Source organism: Crocodylus porosus, unplaced genomic scaffold (genome assembly GCF_001723895.1).
Source record: "Crocodylus porosus isolate Cpor-Errol unplaced genomic scaffold, CroPor_comp1, whole genome shotgun sequence".
Classification (NCBI taxonomy): domain Eukaryota; kingdom Metazoa; phylum Chordata; order Crocodylia; family Crocodylidae; genus Crocodylus; species Crocodylus porosus.
The window spans coordinates 63641969-63665736 of record NW_017728909.1 but is presented as its reverse complement, the minus strand read 5'-3'; the positions used below and the strand labels follow the sequence as shown (position 1 = coordinate 63665736).

The 23768-nt window shown below is 43.1% G+C and overlaps 2 protein-coding genes across 3 annotated transcripts in view; both read left to right on the top strand.

Moving 5' to 3' along the window:
- Nucleotides 1-15084, top strand: part of LOC109308122 (carnitine O-palmitoyltransferase 2, mitochondrial-like) — a 17616-nt gene extending 2532 nt beyond the window's left edge. The window contains exons 2-5 of one of the 2 annotated variants that reach the window (XM_019532396.1): nucleotides 2973-3053; nucleotides 9670-9776; nucleotides 10473-11765; nucleotides 13694-15084. In XM_019532396.1, the coding sequence (XP_019387941.1) occupies nucleotides 2973-3053; nucleotides 9670-9776; nucleotides 10473-11765; nucleotides 13694-14022 (1810 nt within the window). In that variant the 3' untranslated portion in view covers nucleotides 14023-15084. Of the gene's footprint in view, nucleotides 1-2972; nucleotides 3054-9669; nucleotides 9777-10472; nucleotides 11766-13693 lie in introns of those variants that run through there. The other variant, XM_019532398.1, reaches the window with a different exon arrangement.
- A 5102-nt stretch (nucleotides 15085-20186) lies between these two features.
- SPATA9 (spermatogenesis associated 9) overlaps nucleotides 20187-23768 on the top strand; it is a 17794-nt gene continuing 14212 nt past the window's right edge. The window contains exons 1-2 of the mRNA XM_019532395.1: nucleotides 20187-20555; nucleotides 20670-20758. Of these exons, the coding sequence (XP_019387940.1) occupies nucleotides 20495-20555; nucleotides 20670-20758 (150 nt within the window). The 5' untranslated portion in view covers nucleotides 20187-20494. The remainder of the gene's footprint in view (nucleotides 20556-20669; nucleotides 20759-23768) is intronic.

Below are 23768 nucleotides of genomic sequence, written 5' to 3'. Positions count from 1 at the left end.
TTTTTTAATTTAATTTTTTTTATTTTTTTGTTAAAATGTTTTAAAAACTTTTTATAAAGATAGTCTTATTTTAAGATGTGTTAAACCTCAAAGATATCATCATGGAATATGGATTGTAACTTCTAATTATATACTATTTGAGACAATATATTCATATAACCTTTCTAGAAGTTTTCTAAATAGGTCACAGCAGACTATGGACTAGATTAAGGGCCCAGTCTTATAGGGTTCCCAGAGACACCTCTATAGAGTAGTAAAGATTTAAAAAAAACACTCTACCCAATGGGACTCAGTCTAGAACGGGAGTGACAAACCAAAGCTTGTCACCATGTGCTAGTGCAAAGATTCAAGGAGATGCATATTAACCTCTGAAGAGTACATGTGGCTCCAGAGCTAGAGGTTGGCCACCTCTGGTCTAGAAGATCCCATTAAGCATCTCTGTGATGCTTAGTTTCAGTTCTCAAACTGTGGATTTGTATCTCCAGAGATCATAGGCAGACATGAATGCTGCATGTCCCTGGAGGCTGGGGGGCATGGCGACCACAGGGAGGGCACCGCCAAACTCAGGGGGTGCACGTGAACCCATGTGCATCTCCTACAAATCGCCAGTGTAGGCAGACAAGGTTCTTTGGGTAAATGTAATATCTTTTATTAGACCAACAAAATAGATGAAAAAATTGTTCTTTGCAAGCTTTTAAGCACAAACACCCTTCTTCAGGCATAGGGAGAGTTTGCTGTCTCCAGAGATAACATCCTTGTTAACAGCAGTATATGGAGATGAAAGATAACAGACCTGAGCATTTACTTACCCATCAGCCCTCTTGTCTCTCTGCAAGTTTGTGTACACACAGTCATGCCCTTACTTTTCTCCAAAAGTCCAAAATTTAAAGAAGATAAATGAATCAAGGATATCAAACAACAAGAATCCACTTTTGTAGAAAACAGTGAGTTAATTGAGGCTTCCTGACCAGTGATTTAAATAGTGATTTAAATCAAATTGATTTAAGTCAAATCCACCCTGTTCATGCTAGTTGCTTAATTATTTCCCCAATTAAAACCCCCCAGCTATTGACCAGTAAGGTACCCTGCAAGGAATAGGCACAGTAGGATCATTGCCCTGGTTCTTGGAGATGTGATGGTAACAGGCTCAGCTTAAAACACCTTTCCCCTTTGTCTTTCATAACTAGAAACAATATTTTTGAAAAACAGGAACTGTGTGTAACCACTTGAGAGATGCCTGCATGAATAGCAGGTATTCTACCTTCCTTTGAAGAGACTGAATTATGAGTTATAGAAACTGTCTCATTTATCTTAGCGGGGAAGTGAACTGAGAAATGTTCAGCTTTGAGGGACACTTGCTATCAACTACCCTGACAAAGAAATTTGTGTGTAGACTAGAAGCTGTCCCTTAGTACTAGCACATAATGGTTGCTGAGCTGCTGTTGGATTAGACATTTGTATATGGACGTATGAGTGTAAGCATGGGTTTAGTACTCCAAGATAGATCCTAACCTGTGTAAATCATGGAATGAAAGTATAGAAAGATTGGGACTGAGCCTGCTGTAATAGGAGAGACTGGTGACCAGTCAGATGTCTCTTATATAGGTGACTCCTTCACTTAATACAAGGTGAAGGGGTGATCATGTTGCATGATGGTGTGGCCAAACTGTTGAAGTAACTGCATGAATAGTATGCCTGAAGACCTTGATGACTTTAATCCAGGGCTGGAAATACTAGCAACAATCTTGACCTTTTATGATCACTTTGGATCCACTGAGCCAGTGCAAATATCTGTGGCAAAAACCCTCGGAGATGCACTGCACATTTTCTTGCAGAAACACTCCATGGATTGCCCACAAGCCCCAGGAGGATATGCCCAATAATGTTTAAAGTTTCAAGGTCTCAAACAGGTGCCAATCGTGAAATCACATAAATATAACGGCTAAATTACTCCATTTCTTGGAGGCAGATTAATGCATGTTTCAGAAAATTATTCCTAGAAATCAGGAATTATAACTAGGTAAATTAAAAAAAAATCAACTAGGCAGTTCATACTTAACAAAATGAAATTGGTGTAATCAAATACCAATGTCATAGCTTGGGTAACAGTTTTTAAATTGTAATGCCTTTATCAAGAATAGAGGGTTCCTGTTTAAAATATTTTAGTTTTGGCTTTTTATGTAAGTACTTTTTCAGGACCACAAGGAGAGACATAGTAAAATAGTTATCTCTGAATAAATCTAGTCACAGAATGAAATTATAGTTTTAGCAATTAAAAATATTTTTTGTATTTGCATACAAATGGTTAGAAAAATCCAACTCCTGAATTTGTACCTTAAATAGACTGCTGCTTCCTCTTTCTTAGCCTGCAGTTAAGCATCTTTACCTTCATCATTCCTCTTTCCTTGCTATTGCCTTGTTCCTGAAGGCCATCACCTCTCATAGCAGAAGCTTTTATTAGATAGCATAATCCAGAGATGTTCAACCTTTGGTCCACTGGCCAGATGTGGCACACGGGCTGGAAACTGGCATTGGGAAAGCAGTGGGTGTTAATATAGTCACCCTCCCTCTGCCAGATTTCCAAGCCCTGCACCACTAATCACAGCTGGGCCATGCTTTTCTACCACCCCCCCAGCCTTGCTTACATCTAGATTGGGGCCAGGTCATGCCATATCCCTGTCCCTGCACAGAGCTGAGTTGGGGCCAGATTACATTCCTTCTCTACCCTCTCATCCCCATGCCCCCACTCCTGACAAGTCTGAGCCATAGCCCCTCTCCTAACCCCTGCCCCTGGCACCTGCAGGGCCAGCCATATCTCTTTCCCCTCCACAGCCAGGTTGCAGCTGGGCTGCCCCCTGCACCCCTCCATATAGCTGGATGGTGTCCTCTGTTGTTTCCTCTGTTACTGATACATTTACTTTACTTTGATTTTACTGTTAAATTGCTTTTTGTTTATAATTCTGTTCTTCCAGATTGCCTGTTCCAAGATTGGAGGATTCTGTCAGGAGATATCTGGCAGCTCAGAAGCCCCTACTGGATGATGAACAGTACAGGTATGAGAAATGATGTAATGGTGTTTAAAAAGAGGACATTGTGCAGTTCTGTACTTACAGATACCAGATCAGATTTGTTCAGTTGTCAGGTCAGAAGCTGTTTCTTAATGTCAGCTCTGTAAAATTAATCCAAGGCCTTAAAACTTAAGCTACACTTTTGAAATGTAGGACAGGAAAATGCCTCTGGGGCCACTAAGTCTGGTGCCTGTGTTTACAAATAACTATCTGAAGAAAAATTCTTTGCTGACAGCAGATCTGACTGTCAGTTTGACCCTGACTGTATGATCAAGACCAGCCTGCCAGTGACCAGCACACCTCAGCCAAACTTACTTCTGTCTGTGACCAAAGACCAGTGCTTCAGAGGAATTTGGGAAAGCCTCTTAGGAGCCCCGTGTTTCTCTGATAGGAAGGTAAAAAAGTTTTTCCTGGCTCTTGCAGGTGACTAGCAGAAGCTCTGAAGCATGGGATTACTGGATACTTCTAAAACAGAGTTGTAGTATTCATCATGGAAATACCAAATGCTCAAATCCACATATCACATGCTCTGATGTAGCCCTTACATTACCATATCAGGCTCCATCTTGAACAAGTAGGCATTTCCTGGTTCCACAAATTGAAATAATTCTGAAGATTATTCCACAACTTTATGGTTAGAAAATACCTTCTAATTTTGAGTCTAAATTTGTTATAGCCAATTTGTACCTATATGATATTGTACCAATATTGTTCTTTGTCTCTCTCCCTGATACTCATTCCATAAATGTATATATAAGGAGTAGTTACATACTTTCTTAACCTATGAATTGCTAAACTAAATAAACCAAGTTATTTTGATTTGCCCTCCATTCCTCTGACCATCCTAAGTAGCCCTTCCTTGTACCCATTTCATTTAAATGCAGCCCGTGCAGGCAGCCCAGCAGTAGCTTGAGAAGGCAGGTTCCACTGGAGGAAAAAAAAAAAAGTGGCCAGCCTGATATTCTTTTTTCACTGCCTGGAGCCTGCCTGTCTGCATGAGCTGCATGGGGACCTGGTCCTTCCCTCTGTGGCTGTGGTGCCCTCTGGGACTGCCTGAGCTGGGTGCCTGCGTTGGTGCCACCTGGGGGGACCACTACTGTTGCGGAGGGAAGTACCAGTCCCACCCCAGCCACCTGCAGTCCAGGAGCTGCTCCACCCACCAGCAGCTCACCCTCCCCTCCCCCGGAAAGACAGGTAAGACATGCGTATACACAACACAGGGGTTTACTTTGCCCTAAATTGAAGCAGTGTTTTTAAAAATCCATTGCTTCAATTTAGGGCCTCCATTTCATCTACATATGCCCTATGACAGATCCCTGATGAACAGCAGTAACTTCTCTCTGATTGCTCTCCTCCTGATAAAATCTGTTTTAGTCTCCCTTTTTGGGGTAGGATATCAGAATGAGTAAAATGTCCCATTATGACTCCATCGGCATGAGTTCAAGTCTACAAGCCGCTTTGGACTTATAGAAAAGGCCACCACCTTTCACACTACCCAGCTGTAAATGAGTACATTGTTTGGTTTGGGCAAATCCAAGGTAACTTCCTAGTCACATCTCTGTCTTGTGTGCTGTTGGCTACAAAAACTGTCATCCTTAACCGTACTATCCCTAAGGACCATTTAACTCAGGGGTGGGCAAAATACTATCCAGCCTGCGGGGCCCCTAAAAAAATTTGGAAAATTAATATTTCTCTACCCTTGGTTCCTGTCAAAAAGGGCAGTAGGGCCAAGGGGAAGCCCGGTGGGCTCCCACAACGATGGGCCCACCTGGCCCCGCCCCCCAGCCAGAAGCCCCAGCTGGGGTTTCTGGGCTGGGAGCACATGGCTGCCCTGGCGTGGGAAGCTCAGGTAAGGTGTGGGGGGACCACAGGCAAGGAAGGAGTGCGGGGGGGAGAGGGGAGCAGTCCCACCCCACCCACGCTTGGTGCCCCATGCTGCAGCTGCTTGCAGCCTGCATGGGGCTGCCTGTGCCCACGCTGGACAGCCCTACGTGGGCTGGGATAATGGGGCAGGGGAAGGGCTTCTTCCCCCCTGTGCTCAGTTTTTCCCTGGGCTCCTTCCCTGCATGGAGAAGAGTGGCCCCTCGCCTGCCCCACGGCTGGCGCCCCACATTGCAGGTGCTCGCAGCCCACACAGAGCTGTCCGGAGCAGGCCCAGGCAGGCTGCAAGCAGCTGCAGCACAGGGCACCAGGCATGGGGCAGGGAGGGGCTGCTTTCTCCCCTCCCTCTGCTCCCCCTTCCCCCCCTGCTCCTGCACTCACCACCAACTTGTAATCCGGCCCCACTGCCAGCCTGGCAGTGAGGCAGGTTACAAGCTGGTGTTAAGCATGGGGAAGTGGCCCCTTGCCTGCCCCATGGCCAGTGCCCTCTGCTGCAGCTGCTTGCACCCTGCCTGGTACTGCCTGTGCCTGCTCCAGACAGCCCCGTACGGGCTGCAAGCACCTGCAACGCAGGGCGCTGGCCATGGGGCAGGTGAGGGGCCACTTTTCCCCACACTCAGCACCAGCTTCTTCCGTGATGGTGAGCAGGGGGTCGGGGCTGTGCGCTGCCCCCTGCCTGTACCGCAGGGCTGGGGGGCAGTGGGTGTGAGTGGGCGGGGAGCCAGTGGGAGCACAGGCCTTGCACTGGTGTCCCGGAGCCAGTGCTGGTGTGGCCCAGAGCAGGGCAGCAGGAGCGCGGGGTCCCAGGTGGCAGGGGCTCTGTGGAGCTGGGCCAGCTCCCTCCTCCCTGCTGGTGCAGCTCCACAGACCCCTGCCAGCCTGTGCTCTGCTTTGGGCCCCACTGGTGCTGGCCCTGGGATATTGGTCCCAAGATGGTGACCAGGGGGTGGGGCACCTATCAAGGGACGGAGCACCTGTCAAGGGATGAGGCTACCCATGCAGCCCTCAACAGCCTGCCAAAACTGGGTAAGCGGCCCTCCACTCAAAATAATTGCCCGCCCCGATGTAACTTGAGAGGACCTTTGACCTTGAGGCTCCCTTTTAGCCAGTTTCTTATCCATACAATTAGAGTATTAATCCCCATTCGATCCATTTTAACTGGTAATTTCCCACAGGGCACAGAATCAGATGATTTGCTTAATCTAGATGGATTTGTCCACTGGGTTGCATTTATCTAAGAGGTCAGTTACCCTGTCAAAAAAGGATATTAGACTTGTATGGCATGCTTTGCCATGGATGCTTTGCTATGTTGCATTTTGCCTGGTTTTTTCCCCTTTAATATTCTTGATTATTCCTGCCTTCAGTGTCTACACTGAGATCTTGCATAATCCAGAAATCAAACTAATTGGCCTGTAATTGCCTCTGTCACTTTCTTTTGTTACTGAATACTGGCAGTGTATTTACCGTTTTCCAAGCATAGGGTACTATCACCAAATTAATAGATTCACTGAAGACTCATGCAACCGGAGTTGCTATTTCATGTATTGGTTCTTGAGATGTAGATTTTTTGCCCCAAGTCCTCCAGTTTCATCGCAGAAAGATCTAAGTTTTAGTTCCATTAATTTCCATTATCATATCCTCATTTCCATTTGGTGCCTACCATTATCTTCATTTATAATGCCATCTTAGAGAATAAAGCAAAGTATAGCAAAAGCTTTGTTATCCGGCACCCATGGGAAATGGGGGGTGCTGGATAACCACATATGCTGGTTACCTTTGCCTGTTTGGGCTGCCGCCTCTCCCGCCGTGTCCAGTATGCTGCCACCCTTCCTGCTGCATCTGTTTGCCAGGGGGGACTGGAAGGGGGTCCCCGCACAGGCTGCTATGCCCCAGGCTGTGGGGCTTGGCAGCGCAGGCTGCTTTGCTCTTTGCTGTGTGGGCTCAGCAAAACTGGAAGTACCATGGTGGGCACATCTGGTTTTGCTTTTACCTTACAAGCCAGCATGGCGGTTAATAGAACATGCTGATTTGTAAGGTTCCAGATAACACAGCTTTTACTGTATTTATTCTGTATTTGAGTGACACCTAGATTACCCTTAGTCTTCATTTTCCCTGAAATTTATTGTGGCTCCACTTCCTCCATCTTCCCTCCCTCATTCTTTCTTATTTATGTAACTGAAGAACATTTTGATGTTCATCTTAACTTGCTGGTAAAATCCAGCTCAGATCTTTGGCTACTTACATTTTATTTTTGTATTTTCTGACCTCTGAAAGATAGTTCTCATTGTTGATCAATCTCTTCTTTCATTCCGTATAGATTCTCAGTTTATTCTTAATATCCATTTTAAGTTTCATGTTCAAGCTTTTTTTGGTCATGACAAATAATAAATTGTTTATCTCCTTAATCTGCCAAGAGTCTGTTGAGGTTTCACCAATACAATTGAAGGTAAAATTGGCACCCAATTCATGGGATTCATAGATTGTAAGGCGGGAAGGGACCTTGGAAGATCATCAGGTCCAGCCCCCTGCACCAAGCAGGAAAAATAACTGGGGGTTAGGTGACCCCAGCAAGGTGACTGTCTAGTCTCCTCTTGAAGATTTCCAGGGGAGTGATTGTATCACCCCTGGAGGGATTTTATTCCACAGTCTGGACACCCTGACTGTGAAGAAGGTTTTCCTGATGTTGAGCCTGAATCAGTCTTCCAGGATTTTGTGGACATTTCCTGTTCACTCTCCCTTCCAGCAACCACTCTACGGAAGTGTGACACAGGATACTGGACAAGAGGGACCTATGGTCTGACCCAGTACATGGCAGTTCTTATGTTTCATTGCAAAGCAGCAGTGGATGATGTTTTTTAATTATCCCTCACTTTCAGAAGACAGATTTCCAAGCTGACCCCATCTAGTGTTTTCCTTCTTCCCTGGGAAGGAATGAAAGTATTTAGATAAGAAAATTTTTCCCAAGGAATTTCATTCTTCAGGAAGAACAATTACATGTGATTTCATTATTCTGGTTTTCTTACTACCGCTTTATTATGATTCTTTGACCTCTCCCCTCTTAGCTGTTCCTTTAAGTCTTCCTGTGAAAGTGGCAAACAACTTTGGAGTCTGTATCAAAGCTATTCTACATATCAGGTAGACTCGATGTTTTAATCATGTATTAAGAATTGCGTCTTTCATTGATCTCTGTTGATATTACCAGCAGACATCCTCCTAAAGGCCTGAAAGTCTTTTCTGTTTAACTGCTACGACAGCAAAGATCTAGGAAATAGCTGCACCGGGTTGCACCCACCAGCTCCAGAAGTCTCCAGGGGAGGGAAGCAGGGTGGGAGCTTGAGCACACAGCCTGTGCCTGCCCCAGGTACAGATCTGGGGGGTGTGGGTCTCCCCTGTCCCCCTGGGAGTACACATAGCAGCAGGGAGCCAGCCCTCCCTCTCCCCTGGATAAGCTGCCATGGCCCCGTTCTGCTCCCCACTGGGGCCCTGCAGCCACATGCTGCAGGCCCAAGCCCCACTCTGGGCAGCAGCCTCAGTCTGCGCCTGCCCTGGGTACAGGTCTGGTGGGTGTGGGTCCCCTGTGTCTCCTGGGAATGCACATGACAAATTGAAATTTATATTCTTAGATTTCAAAAGGACTAGAGCCTTAGCTTGGAACCTCATAGATTTTGGGGTAAGACTTCTTAATCTGTTCTTAACGTGATTCCTGCCAGCTTCACCAGAGCTTTTCTTGAACTTTTGCTTTGGTCTGTATGAGTGTTACCATAATTGGTACCTAATTTTATCAGCAAATTGAACGTAAAGTTCATGGGCCAGGAGAATTGAGTAGTCTAAGCTGACTTCAAGAAGGTGAAATTACCTGTTCCCTGTATAATTTGTGTATCGTTGTTGAACTTGTGATTGCTATGAGTAGTAGTAATTGCTATTTATATATTTTACAAAGTAGTCATTGCTATTTATTATTAGAGGTATGCTGATACGTTGGTCTGATATCGGATCGGCACCAGTATAAAGAAAATTGACTATATCAGAAATCGGCCTGTTATGACAGAAATTTGGCCAATAAATGCCTTTGTGTGTGCGCAGCTGCAGCGCAGCATGCTGCAGCGAGGAACACAGCCCACCAGCTTGGCACAGGTTGCCCTGCCCTTCCCTTCCCTGCTGAGATCCGGGGGCACTTGCCCCGCCCCCTGCTCTGGTCTGTGCCCTCCCAGGGTGCATGTCTCAGGGGAAGCTGCTCCCCTTCCTTGGATGAGCTGCAGCTCCATTCTGTGCCCCACCTTGCCCCGGCTGGGCAGCGCTTACCCCGGCCCCTGCCCCACTCCCTCACTGCGGAGGGTATTGATCTGTGCCCCCCCGCAACCCCTTTCCTCCCCCTTCTCCATCCACCACAACAGACTTACCAGCTGGATGCAGCTGTATCGGAAGTTGGATTGGTAATGGCTGAAATGCCTGCTTAAAAATTGGCTATCGGTATCAGCCCCCCAAATCTCCATTGTTGCACCCCTGTTTATTATGTTTTATTTGTATTGTTGTAAAGGCTCCAACTGTAAGTCAGCGCCACATACCTAGGAATATACAAACAAAAAAACCAATTCTCACAAGAGTTCTCATTACAGATTGAAATATATGATAAAAGGCATAACACTTGAATGAAATATACAATTGCTAAAGTTATTTTTAAATACTACATGTTATAATAAAAGACTTTTCAATGTTGTAGAAATACAGAAAGAATTGCCAAGGAGTTTCAAAAAGGAATAGGCAAGCAGTTACACCAAGATCTCGTTGAACTAGATAAAAAGAATAAATATACGAGTTATATATCAGGTTTGTTTTTCCATTTTCTTATCCTTATAATTCAGTCATTTTGTTTTTAACAGAATATTATAGGTATTCATTTATAACACTCTTCAAAACACCCTTATGAGGTAGGCAGTTATGCCCTCTTACTGATGGGTACACTTGAAGCACCATATGTAAAAGCATATTAATAACATTCCTGGGAAGAGAAAAAGTTGATCTTCATTCCTAGTCCTCTACTGCCAAAGCTAGTATTGGATATAGATTGTGTGGGAAATAGAATGCACAGCTTGTGTTTATCTAGCATAGGTATTTCTATGGCAACTGTTACCTTGGTATCTCAGAACCAGAGGATTGGGAGCTTTATAACTTGGGATAAATTGAATTGCTGGTGTCACTTCACAGATTTCATGAGAGTTACCCAATGTGTACTTACTTATTCCGTGTTTAGTACAATGACATGTCCTTCTAAAAGTTTAGATTTACAATGGAAATTGAAATTTGAAACGAGAAATGGGTTGCCTTTTTAAAAAATTCCTTATGCTTGTATATTTTTAAGAGTGCTCCTTTTTTGCTTTCACTTTTTTTTTACTAATTTGAAACGGAAATAATTCAGTAAAGTAACTAGATGCTACATGTAAATATGTGCTTTCATAAAATAGATATATCAACATGCTAAAATTATATTGTTACTCATTGAGTTTTTACTTTTATGTTTTGCAGGTCCTTGGTTTGATATGTATCTATCTGCCAGAGAACCTGTTGTTTTAAATTTCAACCCTTTTATTTGTTTAACTCCTGATCCAAAGGAAGCATACAACAAACAGCTACTGAGAGCTACAAATTTGGTAGTATCATCCATAAAATTTCTCAACTCTCTAAGGAGTAACTGTTTACGGCCAGATATATATTATGTCAACCCCAAATGGAGCAAGAGTAGGCCCTTCAAACACTTCATCCGCTTTCTTCCATCTTCTGTGGCTTGGTATGGAGCACTTCTGGTAAATGCATATCCACTAGATATGTCACAGTACAAGTGTCTCTTCAACAGTTCCAGAATTCCTAAATTAAACAAAGATGAACTGTTTACAAATGAATGTGCAAGACATTTGTTGGTAATGAGAAATGGTCACTTTTATATTTTTGATGTTTTGGATCATCTTGGTAACATTCTGCATCCATCTGAAATTAAGGCTTATTTGCTTTATATTTTGCAAGATGCAGATCACTTGCCTGAATCTTCCCTTTGTTATTTAACCACTGAAGACAGAAATACTTGGGCAAAAGTAAGACAACAGCTTATCGAAGAGGGTAATGAAGAAAACTTAATGAAAATTGATAGTGCAGTCTTTTGCCTATGTTTAGATAATAGTTCCCCAAAGGATGATGATGAGCTTTCACATTGCATGCTTCATGGAAATGGTTTCAATCGCTGGTTTGACAAATCTTTTAGTTTGATTGTCACATCTGATGGCACTGCAGGGATAAACTTTGAACATTCTTGGGGAGATGGAGTTGCAGTCCTTCGTTTTGCTAATGAAGTACATAGAAACAGTACAAGGCATCCAGCTCTTGTACCGCAGTCTGCACTAAGTGCTGTAAAGTGTGAGAGACTGGAGTTTAAATTGAATGATTCAGTAAAATCTGCTATAAATACAGCACGTATGAAATTTGATAAAACAAAGCAGAAAATGTTTGTGAGACAGTTCAGATTCCAGAAGTTTGGAAAAGAATTTATAGTGAAGCAAAAGCTGAGTCCAGATGCTGTTTTTCAACTTGCATGTCAGATAACTGCTTATCGACAGTATGGAAAAATGGTTTCTTGTTATGAAGCATGTAGCACGGCTGCTTTTAAACATGGCCGTACAGAAACAATTCGACCCACATCTGTGCTGTCACAACAGTGTTCTCGTGCGTTTGTTGAAGAACGGAGCAAACACGCTGTGGCAGAACTGAGAGACTTGATTGACAAATGTTCAAGGTACCACAGACGGCTACAGCTGGAAGCTGCATTAGGTTAGTTAGTTCCATACCTATATGATATATTACTTCTATCTAAGGTTTTGATATCCAAGGAACTTTCAGAATTGGTCCTTTTTTGGAGGTATAAGTCACGATCCTGATCCCTGCTGTTTCAAATGCAGCTACAAATGAATTTTTTAATGTGTGGTTCTGCTGTTTTCATTTCCTTGTGACCTGTAGAGTGTGTCAGGAACCGTGGCATTTTTAAAGGAGATGTTTGCTTATTTTTAGCTTTAAAATATCAAGAATATCAATTCTGATTTTCTATATGACTTACCAAGTATCATGGAAGACATGCAGTTTTAGAAGCTGAATGTGAACTGAAGGAACTAGATTTTTTGATTCATTAATGGAGACTTTCATTCAACTGTTAGTTTTACACTTAAGTTAAATAAACGTTAACAAAAACAGACTCTTTGAAATCTAACTGAAAGCACCCTCTATTCTCAGTTGTCCATCTTTCAGTCGCTTGTTCCACTTGCCATGTAATCTTTGGTGATAAATACAGTCTAAATTTTGAATGTACAAAGGGGCAAAAATTAAAGCCGACATTTTCCCTCATTGCACACAACGTAACGTTTTTGAACCAGAAAGAGAGAGAGAAAACTTTAAATTACTAAGAAGCAAAAAAGGTTCTGGCTCATTTTTCCCATGCCCCTCCTGCAGGTCACTTTTAAGAGATCCTGTTCTCTATGCTGTCCATTCACTGTTTAGAACTATAGTTCTGCTTTCTTCACATGCTGTATAAAAAGCTAGTGAAGAGTGGCAAAAAATAAGGGATGGGGGAAGAGGAAACATAGAATATATAGGAAGGGGATTACATTTACCAGTAGATAAAAGGAAAAATCATAAAAATGTGTAGAAGCAGAAGCAAAATACTGAGAGTTAAGCACTGTGGGTGCCTGTACACAAGTGCAGAGGTTATTCCAATGCACTGTAATTACCATGCTCCAACAGCTTCCTGCATCTCGTGTATCAGCATCCCTGGGCTTAAAAATGGCAGAGCGCAGCTCGTCAAACAAGCCCGATGCCATTTTTAAGTGTGGGGATGCTGATATACCAGATGCACTGGCACTTTAAAGAGCCACTCTAATTAAAGCACTGCTCCCCTTCCCCCACCCCTGGAGCACATAAAGAAGTGCCCTGAGGCATTTGGATATGAAATTCCAAATATGTAGGGGGAGCTGTTCCTTGTTTATTCTTCAAGTTAGAAATTCCCCAGGACATGTCCCCATCACATTTCTTTGTCAAGCATCATGGTTCTGTGTAGTGACTAATATACCTGGATTTCCACTGCTGGTCATTTTGTTTTCCTTTTGAACTAAATGTTTCTGAGTAATATCCCAGCAACCAAGAGAAGACAGAAATATATGGGGAAGTGTTTCATGTTCAGTTCGGGTTCTTATAAACAGAATATAATTTTGACTTTATATGTGATGTTTTTAACATTCCTTTTATTTTTAGAATTTTAAAAAATAATTACATGTTAGTAATGCTATGACAAAATAAGCCTGTGGAGTTTCTGGGGAAAATAAAAACATGGGTATTCAAAGGTAAGCGCCAAACTCCTTAAACAGCCTAGTTAGATGTTGTCACTGTATTTGGATTGCTGGGTACGCAGAACCTCCTTTTGATGTCTGCAGAACTATCTGAACAAGGATGATGCTTGTTAGGTCATTATGAGTAAGAAACATATGACAGTGTCAATTTTAAAAGTAACACTGTATGCCTCTCCTATTTTAACTAAGACAAAACAATAAGTAGCTCATGAATTACAATGAAATAAAATATCAGAGGATATCGATACTGTTTGAAACTGTTTGAATCTAAAGGTTTACAGGAAGGTTATGCATGTTGTACTTTATTAATAACATTATGTTCTCTGTATTCATAATGCATTATGAACTTTTTTGGTTTTATAGGCAGAGGGTTTGATCGCCACTTATTTGCACTGAAACATCTTGCAGCATCCAAAGGTGAACATATGCCTGAATTTTTTCTCGACTCAGCCTATCAGAGAATAAATCATAATATCCTTTCAACTAGTACATTACACAGTCCTGCAGTACATCTTGGTGGATTTGGGCCAGTGGTGCCAGATGGCTTTGGAATTGGGTATCATGTATTTGATACATGGTTAGGATGTAACGTAACTAGCTATTTAGATAAAGAACAACAAGAATTCCTGAGCTCCCTTGAGCTTAGTTTAAATGATATTTTAGATGTGTTGGAGGGAAATCCTCTTGCATAACATCATAAATGATAAGCAGCATCAATACTTTTCAACTAAATTCTGATCAATAAAAATAATGGTGCAAAATTTTGAAGAATCTAATAATGAGCACAAAACACTTGGAAATGTGGCAGATGAAGATGGTAATTATAAGCAAAAATGCGAGCCGTTTATATTTCAGTGGACTGACAAGATGTTCTCCATTCTTGGCATGTCTCTTTTGTTGTTTCTGTGTTTTTGTTTTTCAACATTTATTAAGGCCTTTAAGAAATATTTTTGCAGATTTTTTTTCTGATTTCTTCCTGTTCTAGTGAAATCTATTAACTTATGCTTGTGTGGGTTTTTTTCATTCTCCTGTTTATATTTTACAGTTGTATTATTTTGGCATAGTACTGTACTATGTCTTCATTGTTGTGCATGTTCAAATATGCTTGTTAAAATAAAAGTTTAACTTCTTCATTACTGGAAACATTTTGCTCACTGTGCCTCAATTATTATAGAGGCCAAACATTTTATTGATTTTTAATGCTGACATGATGCTTATGTTACAAATTCTGTTTTTTATGGGGTAGTTGAATATTTCCTTTTAAAAGTAAATAAATGTTTTGGTTAAATTACTAGGAAATGTTAGTTACACCTGTTATCAACCCCAAGAGGATTAATTCTGCTTGGTTTACTATGCAAGTACTTGTGCACCCTGGCCTTCAAGACCTAGAATTGAACCCAAGGTTTTTGAGTGTCACCATTCGTCTGTGGTCAGCAAATAAGTGAAAACCAGTGTTATAGTAGACATTTCATCTCCTCCTGGTGCTGTTCTACATAGAGGATTACTACCCACTACCTGTTTATTTCATTTGTTCAACTACAACAGGTCTGTGCTGTGGGTCTAAAAGTTTCAAAACTGCTCATTTATCATGTGGGTGTTGGTAGAATTTCATGTAATCTATTTCTTTCAGTGTTTGGTTTTTTTTCACCTGTGAAATTATACAAAAAAGTCTGTTAACCAATGTTAAGGTTTCAAAATTAAGTATTCAAAGAAATTTAAAAATGTTGAAATTAAAGTTGTGTGTGCAAAGTTAATTTATTCCTCTGAAGTTATGATATGTAAACACTATCTTTATTTACTTGAGTACATGTTATATTTTCCAGGGGACTTGTGCCTTATTCAGGGACTACGATGAGCAATGCTCTGAGGATGACCCATGGTTATGTGCCAAAGTAAACTGTTGTCTGCGGAAGTTGTCATCTTTGATGCAGAAGCATATGCTACTGAAATATGGGTGTGAGGGGCAGCTGCTACTGAAATATGGGTGTGAGGGGCAGCTGCTAAAATGGCCGCTTTGGGACATGATCAACTGGGTGTAGTTGTGAAGTTGACTTCCCAGAATGATATTTTTCATTATTTGTTCCCATCTTTTCCTTCTAGGCCAGCTTGAATACAGCTCAGCCAGAGCAAAGAGTATTGGTGCTTGGTGCACATTGTAGCAGGACACTAAGGTGCCTGCTACTTGAAAAACAGTAATATGGGCTCAGGTGCTGGTTGCTACGGGCAGCCAGGAGGAGCTAAGGGCCCACACCTGGTGAGTCAGCTGACCAGAAGGGGCAGGGGTGACTACCATAAGACTCAGACTGGAGGCTGTGAGTGCTCGCTCTCGCTCTCTGCTGGCAGCCAGAAAGAAGTGGTACTGCCTGACTAAGGGAAAGAGATCAGCCCTGAATGTAGGAAAGAGAAAAAGGCCTGGATGTATAAGCCACTAGTTACACGGGTGAGAGATGTGGCGTGGTTTGGAGAACGTTTTGCCAGGAGGTTTAACTTTATGTTATAGCCCAGGGGCTTGTGTTATTGTTTGTTGTCGTTGTTACACCGGAGGACTGAGTGAGGCTACTAGGGGTTGGAGGAGGCCTCATAGGGGCTCCATGGTAGTGTGGGGACCCTGGTGCCAGAGAGGATACAACATTCAGGGGTGCACTGACCCCAGCCCTGAGAAGGGGAGCAGAGGATTGGGAGGGGGCCAGGTAAGGCCAAAGCTGCCTGAGCCCTAAGGTGAGAAGCCCCAGAGCGGACAGTTGTGAGAAGCCCCAAGAAGGGGACAAGCCAGAGAGCGCCAGTGGGGGCGCAGGCTGCAAGACAAGGCAGAGAGCATCTGTGGGGCATGGAGAGGGAAATCAACCAAACAACGTCGGGTACATCTGTGAGGCTTGGGGCGTGGTACAGGGGTGGCTGGAGCCACGCATAGCCCATAAGGCTGGGGTATGCCAAGTGACCCAAAATAGAACTGAGACCGAGATACATCAGAGCACCATGTCAGAGAGGACAAAAGGCAGCCTCCCTTATATATTGTTAACATCAAAGACGTGGTGGGCGAGATGTGAGGGTGCTTTAGTACCATGTTGGCCCAGTAAAGGGCACTAGGGGAGATCATGGCCACCCCTAGGACCCCACGCTGCTACACACATGACACCATTACCATGTACATGCGATGAAAATGTCACTTTGCGTGGCTTAATGGCATCACACTACACTTGCAAGAGTTTTGGGAGTTTTAAATGGGTTTGCATTGTTGCGAACTAAACTACAAGAGGAGACTGGATAGGCACCTGGCTGGAGTCTTATGACCCCTCCCACCTCCAGTTCTCCATCCTGCCCATGGCAGGGGTCGGACTAGATGATCTGTCTAGGTCCCTTCCGACATTGATTCTATGATTCTACCTGCCAGTATAGTTCAGTTTTCAGCAATGCATTGCGGTTATTAGTCAGCTCGCCCCCAGCTGCAGAAGAGGTAGGTGGGCTCTGCGAGGGAAAAAGGATTGGGCCCTCGCCACTTCTACCTTCAGCAGGCACCTACTGAAGGCAGAAGTGGCAAGGGGCCTGATCCTTTTCTTTTTTTGGCATACCCTGCCTGCTTCCTGCAGCCAGGAGGGTGAGCTGCCAGTGAGCTGAACAGCCCTTAAGCTGTGGAGGGGCCTTCGTTCCTTCCCTCCAGTGTGGCAGTGCCCACCTGGGGCCTCCTGGGCAGACTGTTAGCAGGCCAGGTGCTGCCCCAGCTTGGGATCAGGGAAGAGCTGGAGCAGGCTGGGGTCACCATCACTGCAGAGGGGAGGACTGGGGGCCCCCGTAGCTCAGGGGCTGCTCAGCCTACTGGCAGCTCACCCTCTGGACATGGCCATTCTCCGCCGGAAAAAAAACATGATCGGGCCCCTTCACAGTAACAGTGACAGAAAAATAAAACCCCACTGTTTCAATTTTAAAAACTCAACGTTTCAATTTAGGGGAGCATAGAATGAAACCCTAAGGGCTAAACCCCTGTTATGTGCCTGTGTGCCTATTTTCTAAGTCCTGTGTAGTGGGCTTATGTGGCATCCAGTCAATTGTCAGAGATGCATTTAGTGGTTGGTCAGTCCTTCAAGTTGTGAGGCTGAGTGCTTATCTGTTTCAGGGCTATGCCTGCTTCTGCAGGCTTTACATAGAATTGATTGATTAATTGCATCTTCCTGCTATAAATAGCAATGTAATAAGTCTGAATGAGGTGCAAACAATTGAACCAAGCTGTTCTAGCATAAAGTAACAACATAATTTGATTTAAACTATGCCTTTAAAGTACAGTTGGAGTATTGTAGCCATGATAGTCCAGGAAATGTTGGAGAGCCTAGGATGTTTTGTGATATCTTTTACTGGACAAACTATGGGTAGGAGAACTGGACAAGATTTCAGGGATCAAATGCCCTGTTATTTATTTATGTCACCTTTATCACTGCATCAATTATGTTTTGCTGTCTGCATGCATTTGTACATTTTTGGGACATAGTTTAGGTAAAGGTTAGTTTAGGTAAAGGTTATGTCCAGATCTCTGATTAAGAGCTGTTATATCAAAGGAACTGAGGAATGTCTGTCTAAGGAAAAGAGAGAAGGTGAAGCTTTCAAGCATCTCTTGCTTATTTTGTTACTAGAGCAAGAAAAATTGCCACTCCCAAACACAGTCAGAAAAGGCTATTATTGGAATCACATCCAAGATGCTGTCTGCCTGTAATGGTAAAAATCAGCCCATAGCAAAGGCATCTCAAGGAAATGGGCCATTAGGTAGGAGAGTTCCAGGTGCCCCGGGAGGGAAGAATTTTCTGCAGAATGCTGAAACTTTTCAACAAAGTGAAAAAAGCTGGTTGAGGGATGCTGCCTTGGAGGTATTTAAGATCCATCTGTGAGGTAGTGGTGGTCTTTAGATTATCCCAAGGCTTGGGATCAGAGTCCCTGACTCCAGTGGTCAGGACTTGGCAGGGTTAGCAGGAAAGCTAATCTCTGGAAAGACTGATAGGATTTTCTGATAGGTTGTAGCAGATGAGAGGATAAGAAACATCATTTTGTTCTGTCTTCAAATTATGTGGTTGGTTTTTCCTGTATGATTCTTGTCTCCTGTGTAATAAATCCTTTTGTTGTTTGGTTGCCTGTGGTAAAGTGTGATCTCAGGGCAGGTGGTACTCTGCAAAGAGGGGGACTGAGGGCTCTGTCATGACCCAAGGAGAAAACACCTGGAGTTGGCAAAGATTCCCCTTATTGCATCTGTGGAGTCCAGTACAGGGCAGCAGAGCAGAGGCTTACACAGGGATAAGGTGTTATCCGAGGGAAAACCTTGGTCTTTTCCTTTAGACAAGCACTGGAATAGTGAGGAGAAGCTTGGAGCTCTACAGGGTATTGGATGAGTCTGTGACAGTGTTATGTCAGCTATCTTCTAATATAAATTAAAACAAAAAGAAGACTGCATGTGACAAGTCAGTTTTCCTTGGATGCCAACAAGGGTTTTGGTACAGCATATTAAATCCTTTTTTAGGAAGTCTTCAACAAGTAAGCAATGAGCCATGAATATAGTGGGATATTTCTACACTTGTATTTAGGAAAGATGCCTGAAACTGAAACCCCAATGGTATAAAAAAAGGTCCACTGAAAACGGTGGGAGACTGGTAGTAATGCTGTTAGTTGCTATATATTTGTTGCTACCCGGGCATTGTTCTAATTGAGTTTTTAATTCATCTAGTTTGAGAGTTTGTCAAATGTTATCAGAGGTTAGGACAGGCAGTTACTGATAAAATGGGTAGAGATTTGAATTTTAAATGGACACAATTCTTTACCCACACAGTTGTCTTCACGAGTCCAGTGGCAGGTAACGAGAGAGTCCTGCAACAGTTCTTCAGACTGTACTTTTCCTCTGGCTTTGTTGTACCTTACCTGACAGTTTCCAAATGTAAGTTTGCAAAGTACCTTCATTTAAAGTCCTTAAAAAACATCCATAGTAGAGAAATACAGCAATCCTCAGTTTCTGCTATTTCCTAAGATTGGCAGTCTGTTAAACCAATACAGGCATAATGAGAACTATTTGAATCTTATTGCTGCATTTAATGGCTCCAGTCATATTTTCGAGCATTGGTCTGTGACACAACATGCTGTTCACCAGGAGAGCTGATCTGAGAGCTCCAGGATTCCTTGTCTGGGAGATAGATACACCAGAAACCATAAGCAGCTGGAGCCCACTTATTTTCCAGAACAAGTATGGTACAAAAGAAGCTAAAGACTTGAACAGAATATTTTTATCTCAAACAGGGTTTGGCAACCTGGGGCCCATGGGCTGGGTCCAGCCTGGAGAGCTGTGGCATTTGGTAGTGAGGGGCTTTTTGATACACAGCTCCGCAGCTGGGTACTGAGGGCTTCAGTAGAGGGTAGCTCTGCCTGCGCCATCTCACTTCAGTCTGGTGGCTGGGTCTTAATGCTGGCCTACTTTGTACCTAAACTGGGTGATTCCTGCCTACTGCCAAAAAGCATTGCCAATCCCTGATCTTGAACATGAAGACAAGAAGCCAGCCGTTTTATTTAGTTTCCAAGCCAGGAATTTTGGACTCCCTTTTGCCTTTATTTTGAAATGAGATTTTAGGACTTTGTTTGGGTACATGGCAAACATTAATTTTTATTTTCAGACTTGAGTTCCTTTTTTTTCCTCTTAACTCAGACACCAAATTAACTAACATAATTTCTACCTTGGTTTCCATAGTGTAAAATGGAAACTGTGAAATGGGGATTATGCCACTCACCCACAGATTGAATCAGTCATTCTGAATGTGCTGGACTGTTAGTAGAACAAAGCCACCTAGTCATGTGTAATAGCCCTGCTTGTCTAGATCTGGCTTTGTACCTTCACCTTGCTAACAAAATAGTAAAAGAGCAAAATGTAAAACACTTTTTTCATAAAGGACCTACAGGAAATGTGACTGTTTACCTTACAACTTCTGAGAAGATGCATGATTTCTTAGGAAATAATATATTGTAGATACTACATGTATGCATCAAAAGCTAAGCAGGTATCTAAGTGATCTACTGTGCTGTCATAAAGGCTTTCTGTATGGTTACAGTGATGTAGATGTGTTGAGTCATTTGTGATCTAAGAAATCAGTTAGGTTAGTCATTGGAGGTATCTGAGAACTGGAGGGAACTCATCCCAGATCCAACATGCCTATTAAACCAATCGGGTGGCTCTGTGGACAGGTGATAAATAGATTTGCTGGACAAGGTATGTGATCTTATTTATGAGACTCTTATTATTCCTTTCCTGCCCCACCCTTGCCATTCTTTTATTTTATTCAGAGATTTTGATTTCAGTCTTAAATTGCTGCTTTCATCCCAGCTTATGTTCTCCAGAGAATAGCTGTGGAAATTATAGATGACATTAAGGATGAACTTCCAAACATAGTAAAATGGAAACCATCAAACCAGGTAAGGGGTCTGTTTTAATGTCATTAATGTTCTGACAACAGATTTTCTCCTTCTGGTGTTTCAAAACAAAACAAAATGTGTTTTATCCGCCATAAGTTATTTTTCCTTGAGGTAAATAACTTACACTCTCTTGGCTAACTCAGATCAGTTGTTGACCAATATTCCAAGATAAAATACCTCATCATCAAGTCAGAAAAGGACTTAAGGCACAGATCCTCAAAGATGTTTAAGCACCTAGTACTGGATTTACACAGGAATTCGCTGTTCGAAGCCTGGTGGCATTCTCAAATTAGGTTATATACCTCCAAGGCCAGGTATTTTCAGAATAGACCTACCAAGTAAGAATATACACAAAATACAAGTTGTAGGAAATGGTCCCTTCATTCTTTATAACCCAGTGTTAGAGCACTTACAAACATGTTAAAATCCCTCTTCTTAGGCCATAGGTCATTCTATTGAGGGGTTTGTTACTCCTCTTTTAAGATGTTCAATTTTGTGTAAAATGGGTTCTGTTTGACCCAGTTAATATTTACATGAGTGATCTCATAGCTTGGAGCTTAGAAAACATGCGGGAAGTTGTTTTCAAATCCCTGCTGTAAAGTATACCCAGTGATTCTCAACCATTGAGCCCTGTGATCTTTTCAAGGGTGCTGTAGGGTGCCACACAATGGTAGCACTGTTAGGTATGCAAACAAGATTCACAAGATAAACCCTGAGATTTGTAATAGGAATCCATAGTGTTAAAAAAGCATTCTTACCTGTTGTGGGCTTTCTGAGTTTTTTGCAATAGAAGCATTGCTCTATTACTTCTCTGTTGTTAAAAAACAAGTGAAAATTTGAAACTGGTATTTTCCAAGGGGTGACATGAGTTAATTAAGGGATGTCTTGAGTCTAAAAGGGTTGTGAGCCTCTGGTATAGGCAAAGGAATGCCTACTTTTTGAATCCTAGTCAGGGTTAGACTCAGAATTGCTTGACGCCATCGAGATTCAGTTGGTTTTGCACATGTCCACCAGCAGAAACTTAGGAGGCTGACAGCATTAGGTGGCATGGTGAGCTAGGGTTTTGAGATCTCAGTGGCACCTAAAATAGACACATCCATTTAGACTAAGATAACCATGGGGGCTGCTCAACATCTTGCCCATTTAGTAGTGATACATCAGGACTGAGGCTTAGTGCAAGGTCTTGTTAGCAGCCAAAAAGGCAGGAATGGCCCTGGATAGCCATACTCCAGGGGAGACATAGTTGGAGGAATTGTTTTCCCTTTCTGATCATGAGTTGTTTGGACCATGATCCACATTGTGCAGGGAGTGACAGAGGCTTGAAAGGGACATCATGTTGGCCCAGAATGGGCCTGGTAAACTGTCAAGAACTGTTGGGGTACACAATGATTTTGTTTGCTCAGGCAGGAATAGGGGTCTCTTGCACCAGATCACAGAATGACATAGACCAAAGTCTGCAAGCTTTTGGAGCAATGGGCCAGGTGCTTGCAAGCCAACTGGGCTACAGGCTACCACTGCCCTCCTGTAGGGGAGAAGGGGGAACTAGGTGGCTGCTGATGTCAGAAGACAGGGCAGGGGAGGGAGGGAGGAAGAAAGCTTACCTCTGGTAAACAGTGCTTGCCATAGGTGCGGGGAGAGGTGGGCAGAGAGAGCTCACTTCCAGTAAGCATCGCCTGCCTTGGGGAGGGAGAAGGCAGGAAGGGCTGTGGAGGGGATCGGTAGCATGGTACAGAGTGGAGAAAGGTTGTGCTGGGGTAAGTCACGTGCTACTGATTGGGATGTATCACAGGCCCAGATCCAGTTACTTCCTAGGCTAAGCCCAGCCTGCAGGCCATAGGTTGCTGACTCCTGACAATAACTCTGTATAGAGTCATGTAGAGACAAAGGGCCCTACTACAGCCACCTGGTTTAAGTGGGTCCTAATCTGGATTCAGATTAGGAAGTGGAATAGTCCTATTGTATTACTATCCAAGCCAGTTTAGATTATTTGTTTCTTCATTGATTTCTGTAAGTTAAACACAGTATCAGAGTTTGATACCTATGCGATGCTCTAGGCCAGAGGTTCTCAAACTGTGGTCCATGGACCACCGCTGGTCCGCAAGCTCCATTCAGGTGGTCCGCAGAAAGGTTGCAGAACAATCAAGAGTGTCTGTAAGGTAAGACTGCTGATACTAAAATATGAGTTGTGTACTTTGATTTGTAGAACAAAAACAAGTTTATTAAGTGGTCTGCCGAGACCCTCACCAATTTTCAAGTGGTCTGCGAAAAAAAAAGTTTGAGAACCTCTGCTCTAGGCTGATGGAGCATTAACAAAGCTGGGGGAGGCCAATACTTTTCAAGTCTCACACCAGTAAACCCTAATGATCCTATCCACCCTATTATATATAGGATGTAGTGAGGAGTTCCTCTCAGTCAGGTAGGCTTCTGCAGCCTCCTGCCACCCTCCTGGGATACTCAAAGATCCTTCACCCTTGTTTGTTAACCAATCATGCCCCACTGACATGGTTGTAGGCAGTGTGGGAAGCTAAATCCAGCTTGAGCCATAGGTCCCCATCCTTGCAGCTTTACACCTTCACTATCTGCTACTGGTCTGCCACTTCCCATGCTAATAGAAACTCTGGTTGGAAGGTTGAGGAGGTGAGGGACGCTAGATGGAGTGTTTCCAATTCCACTCCCAGGAAGGTATGTAACAGGTATGTCTACTGTGGAATAGTTCTGCCCTAGATGGTATCTGGGGGAACACCAGGCCACAGTGCCCCACTGCCCTTGTGTTGGGGTTAGAAAGGAGGGAGGACATTGTATTTTTGGTTTACCTTTGAAAATAAGTCTGACTAGATAAGGCTGAATGTCATTGCCTACACAGTGGACTAGAGATTTACATACTTTTTGACTGTAAAGCATGTGTGTGTTTTATTTCCCTTCATATTTCATAGATTTCATAGACATTAGGGCTGGAAGGGACCTCGGAAGATCATCAAGTCCAGCCCCCTGCCCGAAGGGCAGGAAGTCA